The 23,122-nt window shown below is 40.7% G+C and overlaps 1 protein-coding gene across 5 annotated transcripts in view; it reads right to left on the bottom strand.

Moving 5' to 3' along the window:
• The window catches only part of LOC127430055 (cGMP-dependent 3',5'-cyclic phosphodiesterase-like), a 196,509-nt gene that overhangs the window by 136,977 nt on the left and 36,410 nt on the right, over positions 1-23,122 (bottom strand). For 2 of the 5 annotated variants that reach the window (XM_051679493.1, XM_051679495.1), the window contains exons 1-2: positions 2,844-3,016; positions 2,577-2,637 (exon numbers count right to left, since the gene is read on the bottom strand). In XM_051679493.1, coding sequence (XP_051535453.1) covers positions 2,577-2,608 — 32 coding nt within the window. In that variant the 5' untranslated portion in view covers positions 2,609-2,637; positions 2,844-3,016. Of the gene's footprint in view, positions 1-2,576; positions 2,638-2,843; positions 3,017-13,167; positions 13,245-23,122 lie in introns of those variants that run through there. The other 3 variants (XM_051679492.1, XM_051679494.1, XM_051679496.1) reach the window with 2 other exon arrangements.

Below are 23,122 nucleotides of genomic sequence, written 5' to 3'. Positions count from 1 at the left end.
CATGTACATAATAAGTACATTGTATCAAATGGTTAAGTACATAGTAGTTAAGATAATCTAATATAAAGTGGGTCCAAAAACTGCAGTGATGCTCATGGCACAGGATGACAGATACACGACTTTTCATAACATGCCTATAACATCCATACACAAAAAACTGCAGAGACGCTCATGGCACAGGATGACAGATACATGACTACTTATAACACTCTTATAACACACTTCTAACACACAACATCCATATATAAAAAAGAATGCTGTGACTCTCATGACACTGGATGACAGATACCAGACTACTTACAACACACTTAGAACACGCTTATAACACACATAACTTCCATATACATAAAAAAACTGCATTGACGGCTCATGTCACAGGATGACAGATACAAAACTACTAATAACACACTTATAACATGCTTATAACTAGGGATGTGCCCGAAGACGAATACGTTATTTGGAAAGGCACGAATAATGACTTCAAAATAAATAACGGATTCATCAGAATAATATACAAAATATTAGTTTGACTGATTATCAAAAAAGCACAAGGATAAAGGGACATTTGAAATAAACATATCTAAAATTACATCTAATTTATGAATCTTTGCAGCCAATATTTCTAACCTTATGAATTATAAACCTTATGAATGATAATGTGCATGCTGTGATTTCAGATCGGATGGGGGCGGTCTCGACTCCGTTTGCGGTCTCTGTTATTGTGCGCATCTGGAGCTTGTCAAGTGTAACATTAAGATATGACATCATACACACGTTCCACTTCCTGAAATGTCTATGTTAATATATGACACGATTCACACGTGATTCTCATGTATTCATCTATAGCCTAAACCTGAGCGTGATGTTAAATTAATGACCTGAAGTGATGATTTCACGTCGGAGCTCGTCTGTCCGTCTCTTAAAGTTGAGCACATTTATATTCACATCAGCGATTAAGGCAGAGGCGGACTGGCCGTCGGGAGAACCAGGACTTTTCCCGGTGGGCCAGCCATGAAACGGGGCTGAATGGGCCGTGATAAGCTGAAATGGGTCACCGCGTTATGCAGAACGGCCCACAAAATGGCGCCGCATTATGCCGAAGGGGGCAGCGATACACCGCAATATACCACCCCCCTCCCCCCCAAAACAACTTTTGGGCCAGTTTCTATGTAAAATCCTGGGCCGATTTCTCTTCCCAGTCCGCCCCTGGATTAAGATAATTAACTGGTTAAGACTTTATTCTGAAAAAAAGTTAAAATACTCCATAGAGTTTTTATCTATTCTGAATATTCCTCTTTATGTAAAACGAAGAAACTGAAACATGCTCCGTCTTTTACTTTAAACTGTGCTAAATCTGGTAATAATGCGCTATATAAATGTATCTATTATTATGAAAAGGCATATACAAGGCATATTAACCATAAATATAAGAGTAACATTTAAAAATGGGCGTTTCATTTAGTTTTGACGCAATTCCGGTTTAAGCCCCGCCCACACCCGGTTCTATCCGAATACAGAGACAGATACAGATAATGGCTTCGCTGCACACCCCTACTTATAACATACACAATTTCCGTACACAAACAACTGCAGTGATTTTCAATAAACGTACGTGTAAGCCTGAAATCAGACTGTGAAACACAAACACACACCACTATATACCTGCAGTACAGACAAGACACACTTCCATTCAAGGTTAAATGTGACATCTACAAACACACACACAAATACAGAAAAGAAACAACACAGAGAATAAAAAGAGAAAAATTCACTCTGTCATTCCACTTGTATACACACACACACAGGAATATTGTATCTCTCTCTCTCTCTCTCTCTCTCTCTGAGGGCCCTTATAAGGGATTCTGTGTGTTATTTCAAGATCTGAAGGATTTACCTCATAAACTTTGAGAGAAAAGGAAACCCAGACTGCAGGCTGTATGTGTGCGAAGAGAGAGAGTGTGTGAGTGTGTATTCTACAGGTTACATTTTCATTTAAAGTAACTGGCCACATGCCAATGCCACCTGAACTGGTTTTCCTACTTAAACACGCCTACAGCATGCAAACACACACACATACACACACACACACACACACACACACACACACACACACACACACACACACACACACACACACACTATCGAAAGCTGTGGCTTGTGTGGAGAGTTGCTCTGGTTTCAGTTTGTGTGTTTATGTTCCTGAGAAAATTTCAGATAAAATCAGAGAGTGAAGATGTGAATTGTGCTGCAGTGAGGCCCGAATGCGATCACACACACACACACAAACACTCTTCTAGTTTGTCATTTGGTCTTTTTGTAAATCATTCATATGCTTTATTTTTTATTTATTTATTTATTTATTTTTTGTCTATAAATCTTCAATTCTTTCCTCTAAAGAAACAAAACGACCTGTAATTTCATGCATATGTGTTTGTGAAACAGGTAAAAAGACAGTTCAAACAGATCAAGACAGAAGTGCATTCACACCTAAAGAAAAGACAGACAGACAGACAGACATACAGCCAGATGGACGGATAGACAGACAGACAGACAGACAGACAGATAGATATTCCTACCTGTAGGGAGTGTAAGACAGCAGGTGTGTCATCCGCTCTCAGGAAAACTTGCTGTCCACGTCTGAAAGGCAAACGAGACACATGAGACAAATGCGTCCGCTGTCCACTCAATACTGTCCAACTCTCTAACTATCTGTCTCTCTCTCTCACACACACACACACACACAGTTCAGAGCGTCACTTCTGTCATCTACTTTCCTGTCTGTGTAAGTGTGTATATGCATGCGCCGGTATGAGTATAAACATGCCGACAGAGTGTGTTCTTACAGGTCTCTTCCTCGTTTCCTCTCATGAGTGTTCATGTCATTCCTCGTGTGTCAAAGCTCCAAATGAACCAACAGCACACACACTCTCACACACACACACACACACACACACTGCTTTTGAGTGTGAAGAAGCCGTGTGCTCAAGCCCGCATCAGAACACACACTGACAGCACACACACAACACACACGCTCTTCTATACAACCTCTCTCTCTCTCTGTGTGTGTGTCTGTCTCTCTCTCTCTCTCTCTCTCTCTCTCTCTTGACTGGAGGAAGGCTTCTGTTGCTGTTGTTCTTCAAGGTCCTAAAACCCTCTGTATTTCTCTCACTCAATTTAATATCTGGAAGATTTGTGAAAATTTAATTCATACAGCTCTGTTGTCACATTTAATATTGGTATAGGGGTGTTAAGTACTTGTACACTTAAGTCTTATTTTTAGGAAAGTTGTTCTTTATTCAAGTGCCACTCAATCACACCGATCAGCCACAACATTAAAAGCACCTGCCTAATATTGTGTAGGTCCCCCTCATGCCACCAAAACAGTGCCAACCCACATCTCAGAACAGCATTCAGAGATGATATTCTCCTCAGCACAATTGTACAGAGTGGTTATCTGAGTTACTGTAGACTTTATCAGTTCAAACCAGTCTGGCCATTCTCTGTTGACCTGTCTCATCAATAAGGCGTTTCCATCCACAGAACTGATGCTCACTGGATGTTTTTTGTTTTTCATTCGGAGTAAATTCTAGAGACTGTTGTGCGTGAAAATCCCAGAAATACTCAAACCAGCCCATCTGGCACCAACAATCATGCCATGCTCCAAATCACTGAGATCACATTTTTTCTCCATTCTGATGGTTGATGTGAACATTAACTGAATCTCCTGACCCGTATCTGCATGATTTTATGCACTGCAGCCACACGATTGGCTGATTAGATAATCACATGGATGATTGTTGGTGCCAGACGGGTTTAATGTTTGCACATTTGATAAAGATGCATTCAACAATGTTGCATTTGTTTTCTTAAAATCACCACATTTTTGCATGCAAGTATTAAAGAAAGATTTATTTTATAATTTAGTATGCAAATACTACAAATGCATCATTGCTGTTAGTCTCTATATGAGATTTAATATGAAGTATAAAGCTTACAAAAACATATATAAATAGAGCAGACCAAGGCCCCGTCCACACTCGTTTGAAAATGTATTGATTTCACTACGATTGTGCTTCTCATTCACACTAGAACGGCGTTTTCTTCTGAATTTCCAAGATGTTCTGCATTGTTGCATGCTTTGGAAAAGGATGACCATTTCAAACTTCACATTTCTAAAGCTGGAAGTTTAAGCATGTTAAGCAGTTTATAAGCAGAATTAATTGCAGAACATTTTTCACAGGCATGCTCAAGGAATATTCAGGGACTTAATTTGTTCTCAGAGATGAAAGGAGTTTGTACATTAGTAGTATTTATCCCGTCTTTTATCTGGAAATGTTCACACACACACATACTGAGAGAATGGAATATTGATCAAAGGGTTTCTAATAAACGGGTCACAAAATCACAAACTCTAATGAAGAACTGAAGAGATGACACAACAAAAGCATTTAAACATGAACACATGATCATGTTCTGTATCCACTGACATCACAGAACTCTGAGCCCCTTGTGCATGTCTCATCAGATCAATTTAAACTAAAAAAAGCATTTGTCATCTGTGTTGGCGTTCGAGCGGAGACAGCAGCTCATTTCAACACACAGTTTATTGATCTCTATGGAGACTTTTACTGCAGATACAAAATTCATTCCATCAGACACTTTCATTGTGTTTATAACAGTTTAAAGGAACAATTCAGACAAAAAATTTAATTCTGTCATCATTCACTCACCCTCGTGTCATTCCAAACAGGTATGACTTCGATTCCAGACTTTAGGCAGAATGTTCACTATGGCTGAAAATACGAATTGCTTAAATACTACCCAGATAAAAATTATATTGGAATTTTAAAGACGATCCACTTGAGGGCAATATCGAAACCATATAAACCAAACAGAACTGTGTTACATTGTTGATTATTGCAAAGACCATACCTGACTATAAACAAAAGTGCATTCCATTTCAAACTAAAGTGGATAAGATTAAAATGTAAAACAAGAAAAGAACCTCTTCAGTAGACAGTTCTATGTTAACTTTTTGATAAACGGTAAACTTGGCCAAAGACCTCCACCTTAGGAATCACCCCACCCACGCTGTATTTCAATTGATTTTTACCGTAAATATGCACTAGACAGGCATCTTTGACCATCGGGCCGTGGTCCGCATCTCGCTTTCAGAATCTCGTTTTTTTTAGATGCGTGTCAATCGCGTCTTGTCTGCATTGTGTTATTTGTTCTGATGCATCTAGCTTTTTTGGCATTCGAATGTCCATTTTTATCTTGAATTTGACAAATAATTATATTTAGAATTTTTATTTGACAGCCTTAATTTTCACACTGCTCTCTTTCTGTCACGGTCTCGGTGAGTCCGGCGAATGGAATAAGGCAGCCCATTGGAGTCCGTTCCTGGAGGGCTTATCTGATACGATCCACAATGAGATTTACACTCTTGATTTGCCTTCCCGTTTTGACGATAAGGGTTGACCAATGCCTTGCACTCCAACGCAGCCGATGTCACTCCTCACCTCCTAGGTCGGCTGACCGTTATCATCCTCCCACTCCTGCAGCAGGGTCTCAGAGCAACTACCCAAAATGGAACCCATGCAGATCGGGAGGACACACTTATCACAGAGAGAGAGAGGCAGCGCCATATGTCCAAGGGGCTTTGTCTCTACTGTGCTGGTCCTGGTCATGTCATCGCCAACTGTCCGGTAAAAGCCCCCGTTCGTCGGTAGACAAGGGGTTACTGGTGAGCGCAATTCCTCTGAGCAAAAACCCCGCACAATGACCTGTTCTCCCAGCACCGCTGCAGCACGGATTGACCATTCACTCTGTTTCCGCCCTGGTGGACTCCGGAGCGGAGGGAAACTTCATTGAAGCTGCCACGGCTTCCAGGTGGCAGATTCCGATGGTAAAGTTGGCCGAACCCAGTACGGCATACTTCCTTAGCAGCTCACCCCTGACTATCATCACCCTAGTCACGGGTAACCATACTGAGCAACTATCCTTTCTGCTGGTCTGCTCTTCTTCTGCACCGGTGGTACTAGAGCATCCTTGGATGGTAACACACAATCCACATTTTGACTGGTTAACCAATACTGTTCTAGCCTGGAGTCCTTATTGTCTCTCCCATTGTCTTAACTCTGCTGTCTCTACTGTCCAGTCTTGTGTGGCTTTTCAGGATGAACCAGTGGATTTATCTGGTGTACCTGTGGCATACCACGATTTGGGGGTGGTGTTCAGTCGGTCCCGTGACACGACCCTTCCTCCTCATCGCCCGTACGACTGCGCAATCGATCTACACCCTGGGATTTCTCCTCCACAAGGTCGGTTGTATTCACTCTCTGCTCTCGAGAGGGAGGCCATGAATAAATATATTACTGGTTCTCTGACAGCCGGTCTCATCTGCCCTTCAACTTCCCCTGCAGGGGTGGGGTTCTTCTTCATAGGGAAGAAGGATGGCTCGCTTAGATCCTATATAGATTATCGGGGGCTAAATTATATCAAGGTGAAGAACCACTATCCTTTACCATTGATGTCTTTATCTTTCGAACTATTGCAGGGGGCATCCTTCTTTACGAAGTTGGACCTACGCAATGCTTATCACCTGATTCGGATCAGGAAGGGGGATGAGTGGAAGACAGCATTTAACACCCATAGGGGGCACTCTGAATATTCGGTCATACCATTTTGATTGGTCAATGCACCCACTGTATTCCAGGGGTTCGTGAATGACGTGCTTCAGGACATAGTTGATCGATTTGTTTTTGTTTATTTAGACAATATTCTGATCTTCTCCCAGAATATCGAGGACCATGTCAGGGAGGTGCTTCAGCCACTGCTAGAGAACCGACTGTCCGTTAAGGCGGAGAAGTGTGTTTTTCATGCACAATCGGTTCCGTTCCTGGGTTGCACCATCTCGTCGAGGGAGTGTGCATGGACCCTGTTGAAGTTAAAGCAGTTTCTGATTGGCCAACCCCAGACTCCCGCAATTTTTGCAAAGGTTTCTGGGGTTTACTAATTTTTACCAGCGTTTTGTTAAAAACTTCAGTCAGCTCGCCACGCCCCTCATGGATCTCACCTCCATCCATACTAAGTTTGGTTGGTCCTCACGAGCAGAAGCCATGTTTTCCAAATTTAAATAAAGGTTTACTAACGCTCCCATTCTTAATACTCCTGACACTTCACATCAGTTCGTGGTGGAGGTGGAATGCGTCAGATGTCGGGGTCGGTGCTGTCCAGTCTCAGTGATCTTCCTCAGATGGGAAGATGCAACCATATGCCTTTTTTCACACTGTTTGTCCCCAGCCAAATGGAATTATGATGTCGGTAATAGGGAGTTGTTGGCTGTCAGACTGGCCTTGGTGGAGTGGCATCACTGATTAGAGGGTTCGGCGGTCTGGACTGACCACAAGAACTTGAAGTATATCTGCGGAGCTAAATGTCTTAACTCCAGACAGGCTCGTTGGGCTTTTTTTCACCCATTTCAATTTAATTTTATCCTACCAAACCTGATGCTCTATCCCGATGTTTTGAAGTCGGGATCTCCACCACCCCTCCGGATACCATCCTCCCTGCCTCCGGGGTGGTGGGCATGGTGTCCTGGGATGTGGAGTCTAAAGTCCGTTCCATGTTGCGTAACACCACCTCACCCGCCAGATGCCCAACGGGTCTGTTATTTGTTCCACGGTCAGTCCGGACGCACATTCTCTGGTGGGGCCACTCATCCAATGTTGCCTGTAATCCAGGGGATGCTCGTACTCAGGTGCTCAATAGACAGCAATTCTGGTGGCCGTCGCTAACACAGGACGTTCACCATTACGTGTCCGCTTGCCCTGTCTGTGCCGCTAATAAGACTTCCTGTCGGCCTCCGGCTAAGCTCCTCCAACCGGTGTCAGTCCCTTTGAGACCCTGGTCTCACATTGCCATGGACTTTGTTACTGGTCTCCCCTTTCCCATGGCAAGGTGTACCTTTTTCGAAGGTGGCTCATTTTATTCCCCTCCCCAAGTTACCTTCAGCGAGGGAGACACCGTTTGAAGTCATTAATCATGTCTTCTGCATTCATGGCCTCCCGGTCGATGTGGTTTCTGACAGGGGACCCCAGTTTGTGTCATGGTTTTGGGCAGAACTCTGCCGACAGCTGGGGGCTTCTGTAAGTCTGTCCTCTGGGTTCCATCCCCAGACTAATGGGCAGTTGGAGCTTGAAAAGACCCTGCGTTGCATCGCTTCTGTAATCCATCTTCTTGGAGCTCTCATTTGGCCTGAGTCGAGAATGCCCACAATTCCATCGTCGTCTACGGGCTATCGCCTTTCCAGTGTTGCCTGGGTTACCAGCCCCCTCTGTTCCCTACCAAAGAACCCCACGCTCAGGTTCCACCCATACACACCTTTATCCAACGGTGCTGTCGCACCTAACGAATAGCCAGAGAAGCCCTCCTCCGGACTGGCGCTCGTATTAAGAAATCGGCAGATCACCACCGGTCTAAACCTCCAGCTTACGTCTGCGGGCAGACGGTCTGGTTGTCTACTAAAGACATTCCTCTCCAACTCCCCTCTCGTAAGCTGGGGCCCAGATTCATTGGACCTTTTCCCATCACTAAGGTTATTAGCCCGGTGGCAGTCCATCTCAATTTGCCCCCTTTCCTTAGTTGTGTCCACCCGGTGTTGCATGTTTCTCATGTCAAACCCGTCATCCAGTCTAATCTTCACCCTTCTGTGCCCATCCCGCCCCATCTGGTGGAGGGTGCCCCAGCTTATTCTGTCAAATGGCTACTCGACATCAGACGCAGGGGTAGAGGGGTTCAGTACCTGGTAGACTGGGAGGGTTATGGTCCTAAGGATTCCTCAAGGATCTACACTACGCACACAAGCCTACGCAACATCCTTCTCCACGCTGCAGTCAGTGCCGGGGTTCCCCCATTGAAGCTTTACCAGCACTGCTGAGTTTGTTAAATAAATATCAGATCATTGTCTCCGCACTTGGATCTTTTGTCTCAACCTTGCTGACACTTTCGTGCAATGAAATCATATTGTGGTCAGGAGCTGTCAAACTTCAGAAAGGACAGAAAGCACTATAAAAAAAATGTCCATATGGCAGAGGGGATGATTATCGGTGAATAACCAATTAAATTTGGGTCTGTTTATCACATAAAGCTATCATATGACTTCAGAAAACTTGAAATATCACACATGAGTCATTTGGATTTTTTTTATACTTTCATGGTGCTTTTATGGAGTTTTTTTGTTCTTTTTGGACCTTGACAGGTTTTGCTGTCTGTTCACTTGAATGGAAAAGAGCAGCCTGAACATTCTGCCTAACATCTCCTTTTGTGTTTCACAGAGGAAATACAGACACAGGTTTGGAACACAAATGATGGCAGAATTTTTACTTAGGGGCGAACTATCCCTTTAATGTCACAGTTATATATTTTTTTTAAAACAGCTCTTTTTGACTGACACACTTGAGTCGCAGTACATTGGCATCACAAAAGGGATCAATGTGTTCCTGCGGGACTGTACTTCATCATGATTTGCTCCCTCAGGGATTTGAAAACCACCAGCACTCTCACACAAGTGTGAAATCATTATTCGGACACTTAAAAAGGCCACAAAGCAATTCCACATATAAATTCATGTGCAATTCTGACCTGCCAATAACGTCAGAAACACAGAAATGAGTATGAGCGTGAACTTCCTGTGCAATCAGTCAAATCAAGAGACATATTGATCAATATTCCCGCAAAGATCTGTCTTTACAGGCTTACAGCACACCAGAGAATACAACACACACACACACACACACACACACACTCGTTCATGTCTGCACCTGATCACTTGAATGCACAAGCCAGAACAGTTTCATTTAACAGTGAGTTTAATCAAAACTGTGTATTCACAGAGAATGAACATTAACCTGTAATTACACCAGCGCATTACCCTCAGGAACACACACATGCACAAACATGCATTTGCACAAATAATGACACATACACATTTGCAAATTAAAAGAGAATGAAATCAGAAGATATGTGAGGATTTTACAAGCCGGGTGGCCACAAAACACTAACAAACACTACACACACACACACACACACACACACACACACACAGGCCATCTGTTCAGTCTTCATGATGAAATCATGATAGCCCTGAGGAGATTCATCAACACACCCACACACTACTGTAAACACAAAGATGGGAATCTCTACTTCACATTTTTATGACCCTGTTTCACATCGTTAAAGGAAGCATGCAGGAATTGCAAGTTTATTCAGAGCTCATGTAAAGTTTTCCACAGATAATCAAACTCAAAACCCAAATCTGATCTAATCATGTGACTCATCTCACACTTTAACCCTCAGGTTGTATTTCCATCTTTTGCTGTCTCAAAAAATATACTTAACATTAAAGTGTCAGGTTGATAATTTGATCAGAATTTATTATTAAAAATATTTTTCAATTTGACAAGCTTCAAACATCGGCCATTTAAAATCTTATGTCTGTTTGGGGTCTAAAATGGGACTTTGGGTAACACTTTACAATAAGACTGTATACATTAGCAATAGTTAACACAATAATCAGAATCATTTTACATAAGTTTAAATGTTGGTTAATGTTGATTTATTCATGCATATTTTAACATTAAAGGTTGTAGACTACAGCATATTAATGCATAAGTATATGAATGCATTATGAGCTAACATGGACAATGAACAGTATATTTATAAATAACCAAGATTAATAAATGGTTAAACAATTTAAGATTAAGGAAGTTAATTTATACATATAATAATCAATTCTAACATTAAAAATGGGGCAGCACTTTGTAATGAGGTTACATTTGTTCATGCATTATGTACCATAAACTAACATAAAGAACAGTTTCTTTTCACAGTAATAATTAATCTTTGTTGAAAGCTGCACTACGTAAGTTTATGCTTTCTAGCGACATCTGTGGTTGAAACTTAAAATTGCAAGCAACTTGCGGAAGAACACTTTACGTCAGTCGTGTTCTGGCGGATGAATCTCACTATTTGAGCTTAACTGGACATTGCCTGTGTGTGATCATGACTGGAGCCAGAGGCATAATGTGCTATTTTCATGTTGATGTTATATGATTAAACATTTAAAACTGAAATATTACATGCTTTGATGAAGATAAACAACACTTTTGTTTACATATTTAAATGAGTTTTACACTTAAATCACTTTTCTGACATTTCACTCAAAGCACTTTTGAATAGAGAACAGGGCTCAGTCACCACCAGTGTTTTATCTACTATTAATGTTTGAACTGTACTACAATTTTCAACTTAAGAGGTGAAACTTGTGATTTGGCTGATACGAGTTCAATAGAAGACTTTATTATTTTTATACTATATTGTTCAGCCTCAGTTACTACAATAACAAGTCTATGCAATGCACACAATAACACTGTAAACTAAAAACATAAAATATACTTTATTAAATGTAAAAATAATATGCAATATAACAAGTACAAGTGGTCAATTTCAGAAGTCATCCATATTAAACATGTCACAGTAGCTTCACAACATAGATACATCGTGATCGATTAACACACGAGTAATGTTCGATTCATAAAAGCATGACAAGCAGTATAAGCTTCAATAACCCCACCAGAGAACATATCCAGCATTATAGCAGGTAAACAACTTCGCCAAACAGATAACAGATAAAAACCATCTAGACTGTAGCGATGCTGTCCTGAACTGTGCGAGTGTGACAGAACAGTGTAGTTCGGTTCTCCAGCCAGAACATGAGATAGCCGGCACTTCTTTCCTGTGTTTACGGAGATGACGTAATGATGCAAGGATGAACGTCATAAACCAGCGATTTGGGGGGCCTGGGTATCTCAGCGAGTATTGACGCTGACTACCACCCCTGGAGTCGAGAGTTTGAATTCAGGATGTGCTGAGTGACTCCAGCCAGGTCTCCTAAGCAACCAAATTGGCCCGGTTGCTAGGGAGGGTAGAGTCACATGGGGTAACCTCCTCGTGGTCACTATAATGTGGTTCTCGCTCTCGGTGGGGCGTGTGGTGAGTTGTGCATGGATGCTGCGGAGAACAGCGTGAAGCCTCCACACTCCGCAGTAACGCACTCAGATGCGCGGATTGACGGTCTCAGACGTGGAGGCAACTGATATTCGTCCTCCGCCACCCGGATTGAGGCGAGTCACTACACCACCACGAGGACTTAGAGCGCATTGGGAATTGGGCATTCCATATTGGGGAGAAAAATAAATAAACCAGCGATTTCACGTCAAATCGAACACGACAGCTCAAAATACAAATCATTATTATACGCTTGCTGTAGTGAATCAGGGTAAGAACATTGTTTTGAACACTGATTGCTTATGTAATCAATCAATAATGGCAATTTGTTAATTTTTAACCAAAAAAATCAGCTTGAATGTTAGATGAAGCATTGTAAACATATTGTTCATTGTTTGTTCATGTTAACTAATGTTGTTAACTAATGATAACAAGTGGAACCTTATTGTAAAGTGTTAACATCATTTTTTATCCTAAGGCATATTAATGCATTATGAACTGTATATTTATAGTATAAAGTATATTTATAAATTCTGTAAAAACTTCCCCATTTTAACATATAAACCTTCAGCTGCTACATTATCCAGTAAAACCAGACAAAACCAAACGCAAACGCATCAGCAACTCATTAAACGTGTCAATGCATGGTCAAGCAGTGTACTGCAGTGTGCTATACTTCATCAGAAATGATTTTAAACAACATTTGTGTTATTGTTGCTATATTAAATAAATGCATGTGTCACACTGCAGGACTGTTGAAGTGAACTGAAAGATTTGAAGGAAATCTTCAAAGAAACGGCTGACATTTGATTGGTCACGTAGAATAAGTGCAGAACCTGAAATGTCTCTAATTCATTTTTCACGCTGAAAACGTTTTGGTTTGAAATCATTCAAAATCCTGAAACATTGTTTATTTTCAGGGTTTAAATTAGATTTTGAAGTCCAGATGGTCTCAGACTTTTGGAACAATGTATATCTACATTTTAATCTAAACTCTTAGCTTTCGGGAAAAGAAAAGTTCATATGCAAGTCATTTGTCACCTACCAAAATATGAGAGAAAGAGGAAAAGGTATGAAAACAACAGAACGAAAACTTACTGCGACATAACTGCGATGATGACCAGCCACACACACACACAATCTACTGCAGTCACGAGATGTGACGGTACTTCAGTGTGTGTGTGTGTGTGAGGAAGCCCTTATGATGACCTGGAGACTAGAAAGGAAGCAGCTCATCTTAACACACACACACACATCCTAAGTTTCCTGCGTAGTGTTCACTAGACTTAAAGACAAGAGTGACGCAGAGTGAGAGAGGCAGGTGGTGTGGAAATCATGGGATGTCAGAGTCACCACCACACCCTGACCCTGTCAATCAGCTCCATGGCAGCATCATAACCCGGAAATAGACACACACACCTCTCTGCTTTATGACCTCTTGACCCCATCGGTATTCCCGGAAAACATAAACAGTGACCCTCTGAAGAAGTTGTTTGGAACTGTATGGATGCAGCAGTGAGAGAAATCTCTAAATCTGACAAAACTTGCCTCGGGTGACGTCCTCAAAGGGAAAAAATGCCACAGAAATTAAGCAAATATTATTAATTGATTTATTTTTAGATTTCGTTTAGGGTTGGGTTTGTAAATATATATATTCAGTGTCATATCTTTGTATGTAGAGCCTCTGTGACATGCAACTGATTACCCCAAAAAATTATTTTAACTTCAGTTTGGAAAAACAAGCTTACTCTCAGTTATACACTTATAACAAGTTTTCTGGAGAGTTAAAAGCTAAACTCTTATATTCTTCAGCATAAATGTGTGATTTCTGCTAAAAAGTGTTTAAATCATCATTTTGTGGTGGAACTACTTTTCTTTTTTAAATGTTATCTGTTTTTGCACCAGTAACAATGTGTAACATTTAATTTAGATGAAATAAATAACATTTTAAAATAAATGAAATAATATAAAATAAAATCTATTTAAATGAATATTCTGGGTTCAGTACAAGTTGAGCTCAATCGACAGCATGTGTGTCATAATGCTGATTACCATAAAAAATAATGTCGACTCGCCCCTCCTTTTCTTTAAATGTGTGTTTCAGTGAGACACTTACAATTGAAGTCAATGGGGTCAATTTGTGGAGGGTTTAAAGGCGCTATATGTAATATTTTTACTGTACTAAATCATAAAATGACCATAATGTGTCATTAGAGAATTAGGAAACATGCTATGTTGAAATACTGGCTTCTCTGATAAGAGTGCTACAGTCAGTATATTCTACTTTGAAGTTTCCATTCCGGGCCGGAATTTCTGTTTATGTTTTGGCATGTGTGATCCCGCCCACTGCCCACTGACCAATAGGATTACAACACTGCCGGGTTGCCAGATTTGAACAAGTTTGCAGGCAAACAACACTGCGTGCTGCAGCCATGGAGCCAGCAAACGAACTGGATCAGAGATAACAGATTCCACCCGACCTAAAAAGCCTCGCCATCCGACTAAAAACCACCATGACCAGAGGCGTTGTAAAACAAGGATAAATACTGGAGATGCCTTTGGAAGATGGAGACAGCTTCTGGCAACCCGCATGAGCTTTGAGTCTGGGGCGGGGCACCCAACTCTCCAATATTTTGAATTTGGACTGCAGTACCCATTTCAAACACTTGCAGTCAATGCTACATATAGGACCTTTAAAGTCAGAAATGTGAAGCTTATAATTTAATAAAAGCACTTACATTACAGCTCAAATAATACACGAGTTTTAACAAAAGAACTGAAGTCGTTTAAATCGTCGTTTTTACAGGCGTTTTAGGGTTTACAGTGTTATGTCGTCATGACAACGAAATTGCAAAATTGTCTATATCTTTCCACAGATGCAGTTAGTAAGTGATTGTATCAGTAAAATCATGTTAACACACATATTGTTTATGTCTTGTGTCTATACTTTTGAAACAGTGAGTATTTTAATGTTTACAGATTGACCCCATTGACTTCCAAGGAACCATTTTTCTAGGTGGATGAGCGTCTGAATTTCTGTAGGTGGAGTTTGAGTGTTCAACTATTGTTACGTATGTCACAGCCCTTTGAGCTGATCATGGTTTGAAAGATTGAATATAACTTTACACAGTAAGATGAATTATTTCATCACACTAGTCTGATGTAATGTGTTATGATTATACTCTCAAAACAGTGTAATAGTTTCAGATTTTAAATGTTTCTTTACACTGCTGCACACTTGCCCCATAGACTTCCACTGTACTGTAAGTGTATTACTGTACACTTTTCCATTTCCAAAAAAACAGACCTCAAACTGTTTACTGTAACTTTACTGTCACCGACTGGAGTAATGTTTTATAGCTCAAGTGCTGTGTTAAGATCTTTACATTCTTCAGTTCCTCCACAAACGAGTGATCGTTCAAAAAATAGATGCCAATCGTTACAGCAGTTGCTAAGAAACCATCATGGAGACAGAATGACTCACGGCTCGAACCTGCTGCCCACTGACTCTCACTAACAATCTCATCTCTCAAAGACAAGACAGACAAGAACATAGAGAGAATTATGTCATTTATTATTAATATTACACATTTACATATTTTTCTGATTTGCGGATTTGGATGAGCTGAGTTTGAACACTTCTACTGAGCAACCACAATCAGCCTAAAGTTAGGATAATGAACCACATTATTTGGCGGAAGAATTGTATATTCTAATAATTGACATTAATAACATTGGTGCCTCGTAAGCCATGAGAAGCTGCGTGGAATAGTGATTTACCACGGTTTCGCCCATGTCTCACAAAATCAATATATATACTCAGGGCCATTTCTAGGCATAGGCAAACTAGGTGGTCGCCACCTGCTGGGAGGGCACCAAAGAGGAGGCCTCTGCCAACGCCACACCATGGGGGCACCAATAGGGATCTCGCCTAGGGTGCCAGAATGGTCTGAAACAGCCTTGTATATACTTATTACTTTATTTTATTGTGCATTATTATTTTATCTGTCATTACTTTTTGCACTGTATTTATTTGACATATGTTGCACTGCTTTGGCAGTGCAGATGTGGAGATTCTGACATGCCGATGAAGCACATTAAACTGAAATGAAATGAGTGTTAAACTGTGAAATTAACAACAAAACAGCTCAATGTGAATGCTGGAAGTGTGGCATGAAAGAGAGATGAACAATCTTCAGATTGTGTCTGATTCTCTCTCTCTCTCAATAGTTCATTCTTGATCTGTTGCTCAGGATGAATTATAAAACAAGCCGCAGCTAACAGGAAAATGACTCCGGAACGCTCTGATGTTCCCCGAGAGGAACCGACGAAATGAATAAGACCTGATCAGAGTGAATTAATAAGAAAACATAACAAAAGAGAGAGAGAGAGAATGAAGAATGCAATGAACAGAAGACACACAGACAGATAAAGATGACCTCAGATCCTTCAGGCTAAAAGAATGAATGATGGAGACAAACAGAGAGATGAAGAGAGATATAGATTGATCAATGAGACTGATCGGGGGAAAGAATTGATCCTCTAGACCTTTGCTTCTCAACTGGTTTTACTTCAGGACAACCCAACACAGGACAAAAACAAACCTTAAGAAACAGTCATAAACTCCTTCAAATCAAACATTGAATTTCTGATTTTAACAGAACAGATTTTTGGAAATGGCATGTTTACACAAGCATGTTTTTTGATGAGCATATTTGATTAATTCATTCATTTTGTATAAAACACCACAAATTACAATAACAAAAGATTAATGTGTACCAACAACTAAAGTCATATCAACAACCGTCCTTACACAGTGAGTTAATTACTGATTTATGACTCACACATAGCACGGTAACAATTTTTGGTTCACTTGAATTGTTGGACATGATGAAACGAACGACTTGCGATTCAGTACGTTTTGAATTCACTAATAAGAACGGGCTGATAAGAGTCATTCATTCAGGAATCGTACTACACTGATCGTGCTGAATGTTTCACTCTATAGATTCAAAAGAACCGATTCATAAGAGTCATTCATTCAGGAATCGTACTACACTGATCGTGCTGAATGTTTCACTCTGTAGATTCAAAAGAACCGATTCATAAGAGTCATTCGTTCAGGAATCGTACTACACTGATCGCGCTGAATGTTTCATGCTATAGACTCAAAAGAACCAATTCATAAGAGTCATTCGTTCAGGAATCGTACTACACTGATCGTGCTGAATGTTTCACTCTGTAGATTCAAAAGAACCGATTCATAAGAGTCATTCGTTCAGGAATCGTACTACACTGATCGCGCTGAATGTTTCATGCTATAGACTCAAAAGAACCGATTAATAAGAGTCATTCGTTCAGGAATCAATCTACACTGATCGCGCTATCTGTTTCACTCTGTAGATTCAAAAGAACTGATTCATAAGAGTCATTCGTTCAGGAATCGTACTACACTGATCGCGCTGAATGTTTCATTCTGTAGATTCTAAAGAACCGATTTATAAGAGTCATTCGTTCAGGAATCAATCTACACTGATCGCGCTATCTGTTTCACTCTGTAGATTCAAAAGAACTGATTCATAAGAGTCATTCGTTCAGGAATCGAACTACACTGATCGCGCTGTAGATTCAAAAGAATTGCTCGTAAGAGTCATTCGTTCAGGAATCGGACTACAATGATCGTGCTGTATGTTTCACGCTGTAGATTCAAAAGAACCTGGCATGGTAAAAGTGAACCCGCTTCAGTATCCCGGGGTACGAGTACACATTCTGGAACCCACTAATCCAGAGAACAAACATATTGGTGAGAAAATGGAGGCATGAAATGAACAGAAGAATGACTGAGTCACCTCACTAACACCCACTGATAATGTTATTGATCAAGATAATGACCAACTGATACATGTGACTGCTCATATCTGTGTGTGATTGATCAAATGCCTCTGAAATATCTGCCCTGACATGCAACTGTGAGTGTGTTGAGTGCAATCTGTCTGCACACGATTGTGTGTTTAAAAGCACAAATGTCAAATCTTTCACTTCATTTACACACGTCAATCCGCAACCACCATAACAGCACTCATTCACAAAGTCTCTCTCTCACTCTTTTTCTCATTTTCTGGGGCATAAGTGCCTCCCGGCTGTGACAGTGACACAGAGAAAGAAAATGAAAAGAAAATTAATCCTTTGAAGGCACACACCTCTAATGAGTATTAATGGCAGAGTCATTTTCCCATCATGCATTGCTGGAGTGATGTGATGGCTTTCCATTGACATTGTTCACACCTTTTCAATCCTTAGCGTGAAACATACACATAGGAAAATTCTTGGCTGTACAATGTAGGTAAACAGACTGTCAAATACATTAACACACACCCACACACACACACATTACACACTCTCACACTACATTGACACACACACATTATACACACAAACACACACATTACACACACTCACACTACACAGACACACACACACACTATACACACAAACACACACACACACACACAGACACACACACTCACACACACTATACACACAAACACACACACACACACACACACACTCACACACACACAAACACACACACACACACACACCACACACAAACACACACACACACACACACACCACACACAAACACACACCCACACACCCACACACACACACACACAACATTACACACTCTCACACTACATTGACACACACACACTATACACACAAACACACACATTACACACACTCACACTACACAGACACAGACACACACACACACACTATACACACAAACACACACACACACACACTCACTCACACAAACACACACACACACAAACACACACACACACTCTCACACACACACACCACACACAAACACACACCCACACACACACACACACATTACACACTCTCACACTACATTGACACACACACACTATACACACAAACACACACATTACACACACTCACACTACACAGACACACACACACTATACACACAAACACACCACACACAAACACACACTCTCACAAACACACACACACACCTCACACAAACACACACACTATAAACACACACACACACACAAACACACACACACACACTCACACTACACAGACACACACACACACTCACACACACTATACACACAAACACACACACACTCTCAAAAACACACACACACAAACACACACACACACTCATACACACACACTCACTCACACACACAAACACACACACTATAAACACACACACACACACACATTACACACACACACTACACAGACACAGACACACACACACTATACACACAAACACACACACACACACACACTCTCAAAAACACACACACACACACACACTCACCCACTCGCACACACACACGCGCACACACACATTATGCCACAAATGCTGTCGATTAAGCTTAACTTGCATTAATTGTGGAATATTCCTTTAATTTATAAAAAATACAATTGTTCATTGTTATTTCATGATAGTTTATAATGCATTATCTATGTTAAAGTACACTTTAAATGTAATTTTTTTATTTTATTTGTAGTATTCTATATTAACCAATTCTACATGTTTGAGCCATGTTTGTAGTTGGTGTAAAATAGGCGTTAAATACACGTCACCAAACTTCAGTTTCATTTTAAAACAATTCTTCATTCATAGATGTTGCATGACAACACAATGAGGCTTATAAATTATATTGATGGCAGAATAATGGTTTTCTGATTAATATTTATTGAACATTTGTGTATTTCATCATATTATAATTATTATTTTTCTATAACTTAAAAATTAACAAAAAATTTCATTTTTTTATACTGTTGTTCTCTTGACACACATAATATTTTCACATCATCACTTAACACAAAAATGTTCTAACACATGTTCGCACATGTATCATTTCTCACATGCATATGAGAGTGTGTCTGTGTGTGCTTTAGTGTGTGGGTGTTTATGAGTGCGTGACACAGGTGTGTGTGTGCCAATTCACAGCCAAAACACAATTTTACATAACACAGTGTTTGTGCTCCAGTCAGACATGAATGATCCCTCAAATCATGTGTGTTGTTAAGGAGAGGTGTGCTAATAATTTACTAACTGATCACACTTCCCATTTTAACCTACTGCAGGATGATAAAACAGGTGAAAAAGGGGAGAAAAAAAAAAGAACACTTTAGATACCACTCAGAACACTTTAACAACCACTCAGAATACCTTAGCAACCACTCAAGAATACCTAAGCAACCTAGTAGCAACCACTCAGAACACCTTAGTAACCACCTAGCAAACTCAGAACACCTTTGCAAACATTTAGAACACCTTAGCAACCTCCTAGCAACCACTCAGAATACCTAGGCAACCACCTACCACTACTCAGAACACATTAGCAGCCTCTGAGCAACCACTCAGAACACCTTAGCAACCACCTAGCAATCACAGAACACCTTAGCATCAATTTAGAACACCTTAGCAACTTTGTTTCAACCACTCAAGAACACATAAGCAACCTAGAAGCAACCACTCAGAATACCTTAGCAACCCCAGAGAAAAAACTTAGAACACCTTAGTAACCACCGAGCAATCTCAGAACACCTTAGCAACCATTTAGAACACATTAGCAACCACCTAGCATCGTCTCAGAACTCCCTAACAACTTAGTGGCAACCACTTAAAACACTTTAGCAATCTCCTAGCAACCACTGAGAACACTTTAACAACCACTCGGAATACCTTAGCAACCACTCAAGAATACCTAAGCAACCTAGTAGCAACCACTCAGAATACCTTAGCAACCACCTACCACCACTCAGAACACCTAAGTAACCACATAGCAATCTCAGAACACCTTAGCAACCATTTAGAACACCTGAGCAACTTCTCAGAATACCTTAGCAACCTCCTAGCAACCACTTAGAATACCTAAGCAACCATCTACCACCACTCAGAACACATTAGCAGCCTCTGAGCAACCACTCAGAACACCTTAGCAACTATCTTGCAACTACTCAGAACACTATAACAACTACTCAGAACACCTTAGCAACCATTTAAAACACCTTAGCAACCAGCTAGTAACCTATCAGAACACCTTAGGAACCTCCTAGCAACCACTCAACACACATTATCAACCACCTACCACCACTCAGAACACCATAGCAACCACAAAGCAACCACCAATAACACCCCAGCATTGAGGAGTTTTACACAGGCAAACACCACTCACATTGTCTCTAGTAACAACTGTCTCCAACACTAGAGTTCCCATTAGTGATCAATACTGTTCATGCATTCATCAATGCCATTTATAATGTTGCTACAGCAAAAACTCAAGACTCATCCTGAAGTCTGATCTCATGATCATGTAAATGGCCGTTTTCACGTGATCGTGACTTTTCGACTTGAGGCTGTGCTGTTGTCATGAGTCTGCATGTGTGACTGTGGTTTAGAATCCTGCTATCTCTCTCCCACAGCTCTCCTCTGGAGTTCTACACACCTGCTGGGAGTTTGGGAATAATTTCATACAGGATTTAATACGTTCTTCAGACTGACAGGGAAACAGACTCACCAGAGAGCTCAGGGAACTTCACAACTGTTAAACATTTCTACACAATCGGAGTCAGACTGGAGCAGATTACAGAAAATAAAAACTAAAGTTCTTGCAGATGAGAGGCCAGAACTCGCCCACATCCCAAAACTCCCTGAATGCTTTTCTCAAAACGGGTCTCATCAGAATATCTCAACAACGCTTAATGAGATTCCGGGAGTTTAAAGTAACTTCATTTTCCTGCGTCTTTGAACTCGGATGCTTTGAGGATTTTTCCAAGGGAAACTGCCAAATAGTGCTAACAGAATATTAAAAGCGCGGGAACGAGGACAATGTCATTTTAATGAGCTGAACATGACGAAGAATTATCGCTTCAAGCCCAGAGAGCTCAGGAAAGTCGAGTGCTGAAATCTATTCAAATGTGAAATAAACTCCTCCGGCAGCGGAAGCTGATTTTCATTTTTCCCTCTGGAAGAAAATAAAGGCCACGCCGTTTCCCTCGCGTTTAGTTCTGGAAGGACAGCGGTGAGATTTCTTTCATCGTTAACAAATTAATGCAACCAAGAAGCGAAGAACAATGAGACACTTCAAAGCGTTTTCTCTGAAGGCCCCAAACAAACAGAAACGATCAAATCCCCTCATGACATAAAACCGCAAACTCTTCCAAGAGCTCTCTAGAACCAGAAACAGTCATCTTCTCCAGTGAGGAGAGATCTGCAAATGAAGAACGTGTTCCTCGGGAATGCCGGGGAGGAAAAGTCATGTGATGCGGTCATAATTATTAACTGTATGTCTACAGTATATGTTCAATAATTTTAACAGTGATGGCAAAATCATTACCTGGACTAATACTTAGCTTCATTAATAAATGAATTTACAAGACAACATTTGTACATGAACAAGCAGTTATGCGGTGTGCTCGTCCAATCAATATCACTAATCTTGTGAACATACAAATATGAATATGAAACCTAGATTTACAAATGCACAGTGTGAAATCTCAAAACCTGACTGAACTGGCTCTAAGAGACCAGATTAAAAATAAAACACAGACTGAATTAGATGTTTAGTGAAGCTCTGCTCAAGCTCCTGGAAATGACATCACAGGAAGTAGTAGACCTCGTCGTAAAAGCCATCGGTGAAGAACTTGAATGTACAATGTCAAACTGCAGTTTGAACGAATGAAGCGTGATGACACGAACATAACCGAAGTCTCCAACAAGCACTTAAGCAATTAACAGGCTATTCCTTTAACTCCATCGCCATGGAAACTGGTGAGGTGGATGGAGTCAGGATGCGGGGGTGGAGGGCAATGATGTCACTTCCTTTCCATCATCTGACTCCAGTCAACCTCCAAAACTCAGTTTAGTGCTCTGTCACTCTCTGTTTTATACAGGTGTGTGTGTGTGTGTGAGTGTGTGTCTGTGAGTGTGTAAGTGTGTGTGAGTGTGTGAGTGTCTGTGAGTGTGTAAGTGTGAGTGTGTGTCTGTGAG

The sequence above is a fragment of the Myxocyprinus asiaticus genome, chromosome 39 (assembly GCF_019703515.2).
Source record: "Myxocyprinus asiaticus isolate MX2 ecotype Aquarium Trade chromosome 39, UBuf_Myxa_2, whole genome shotgun sequence".
NCBI lineage: Eukaryota > Metazoa > Chordata > Actinopteri > Cypriniformes > Catostomidae > Myxocyprinus > Myxocyprinus asiaticus.
This window is presented reverse-complemented; position numbering and strand designations above follow the sequence as displayed.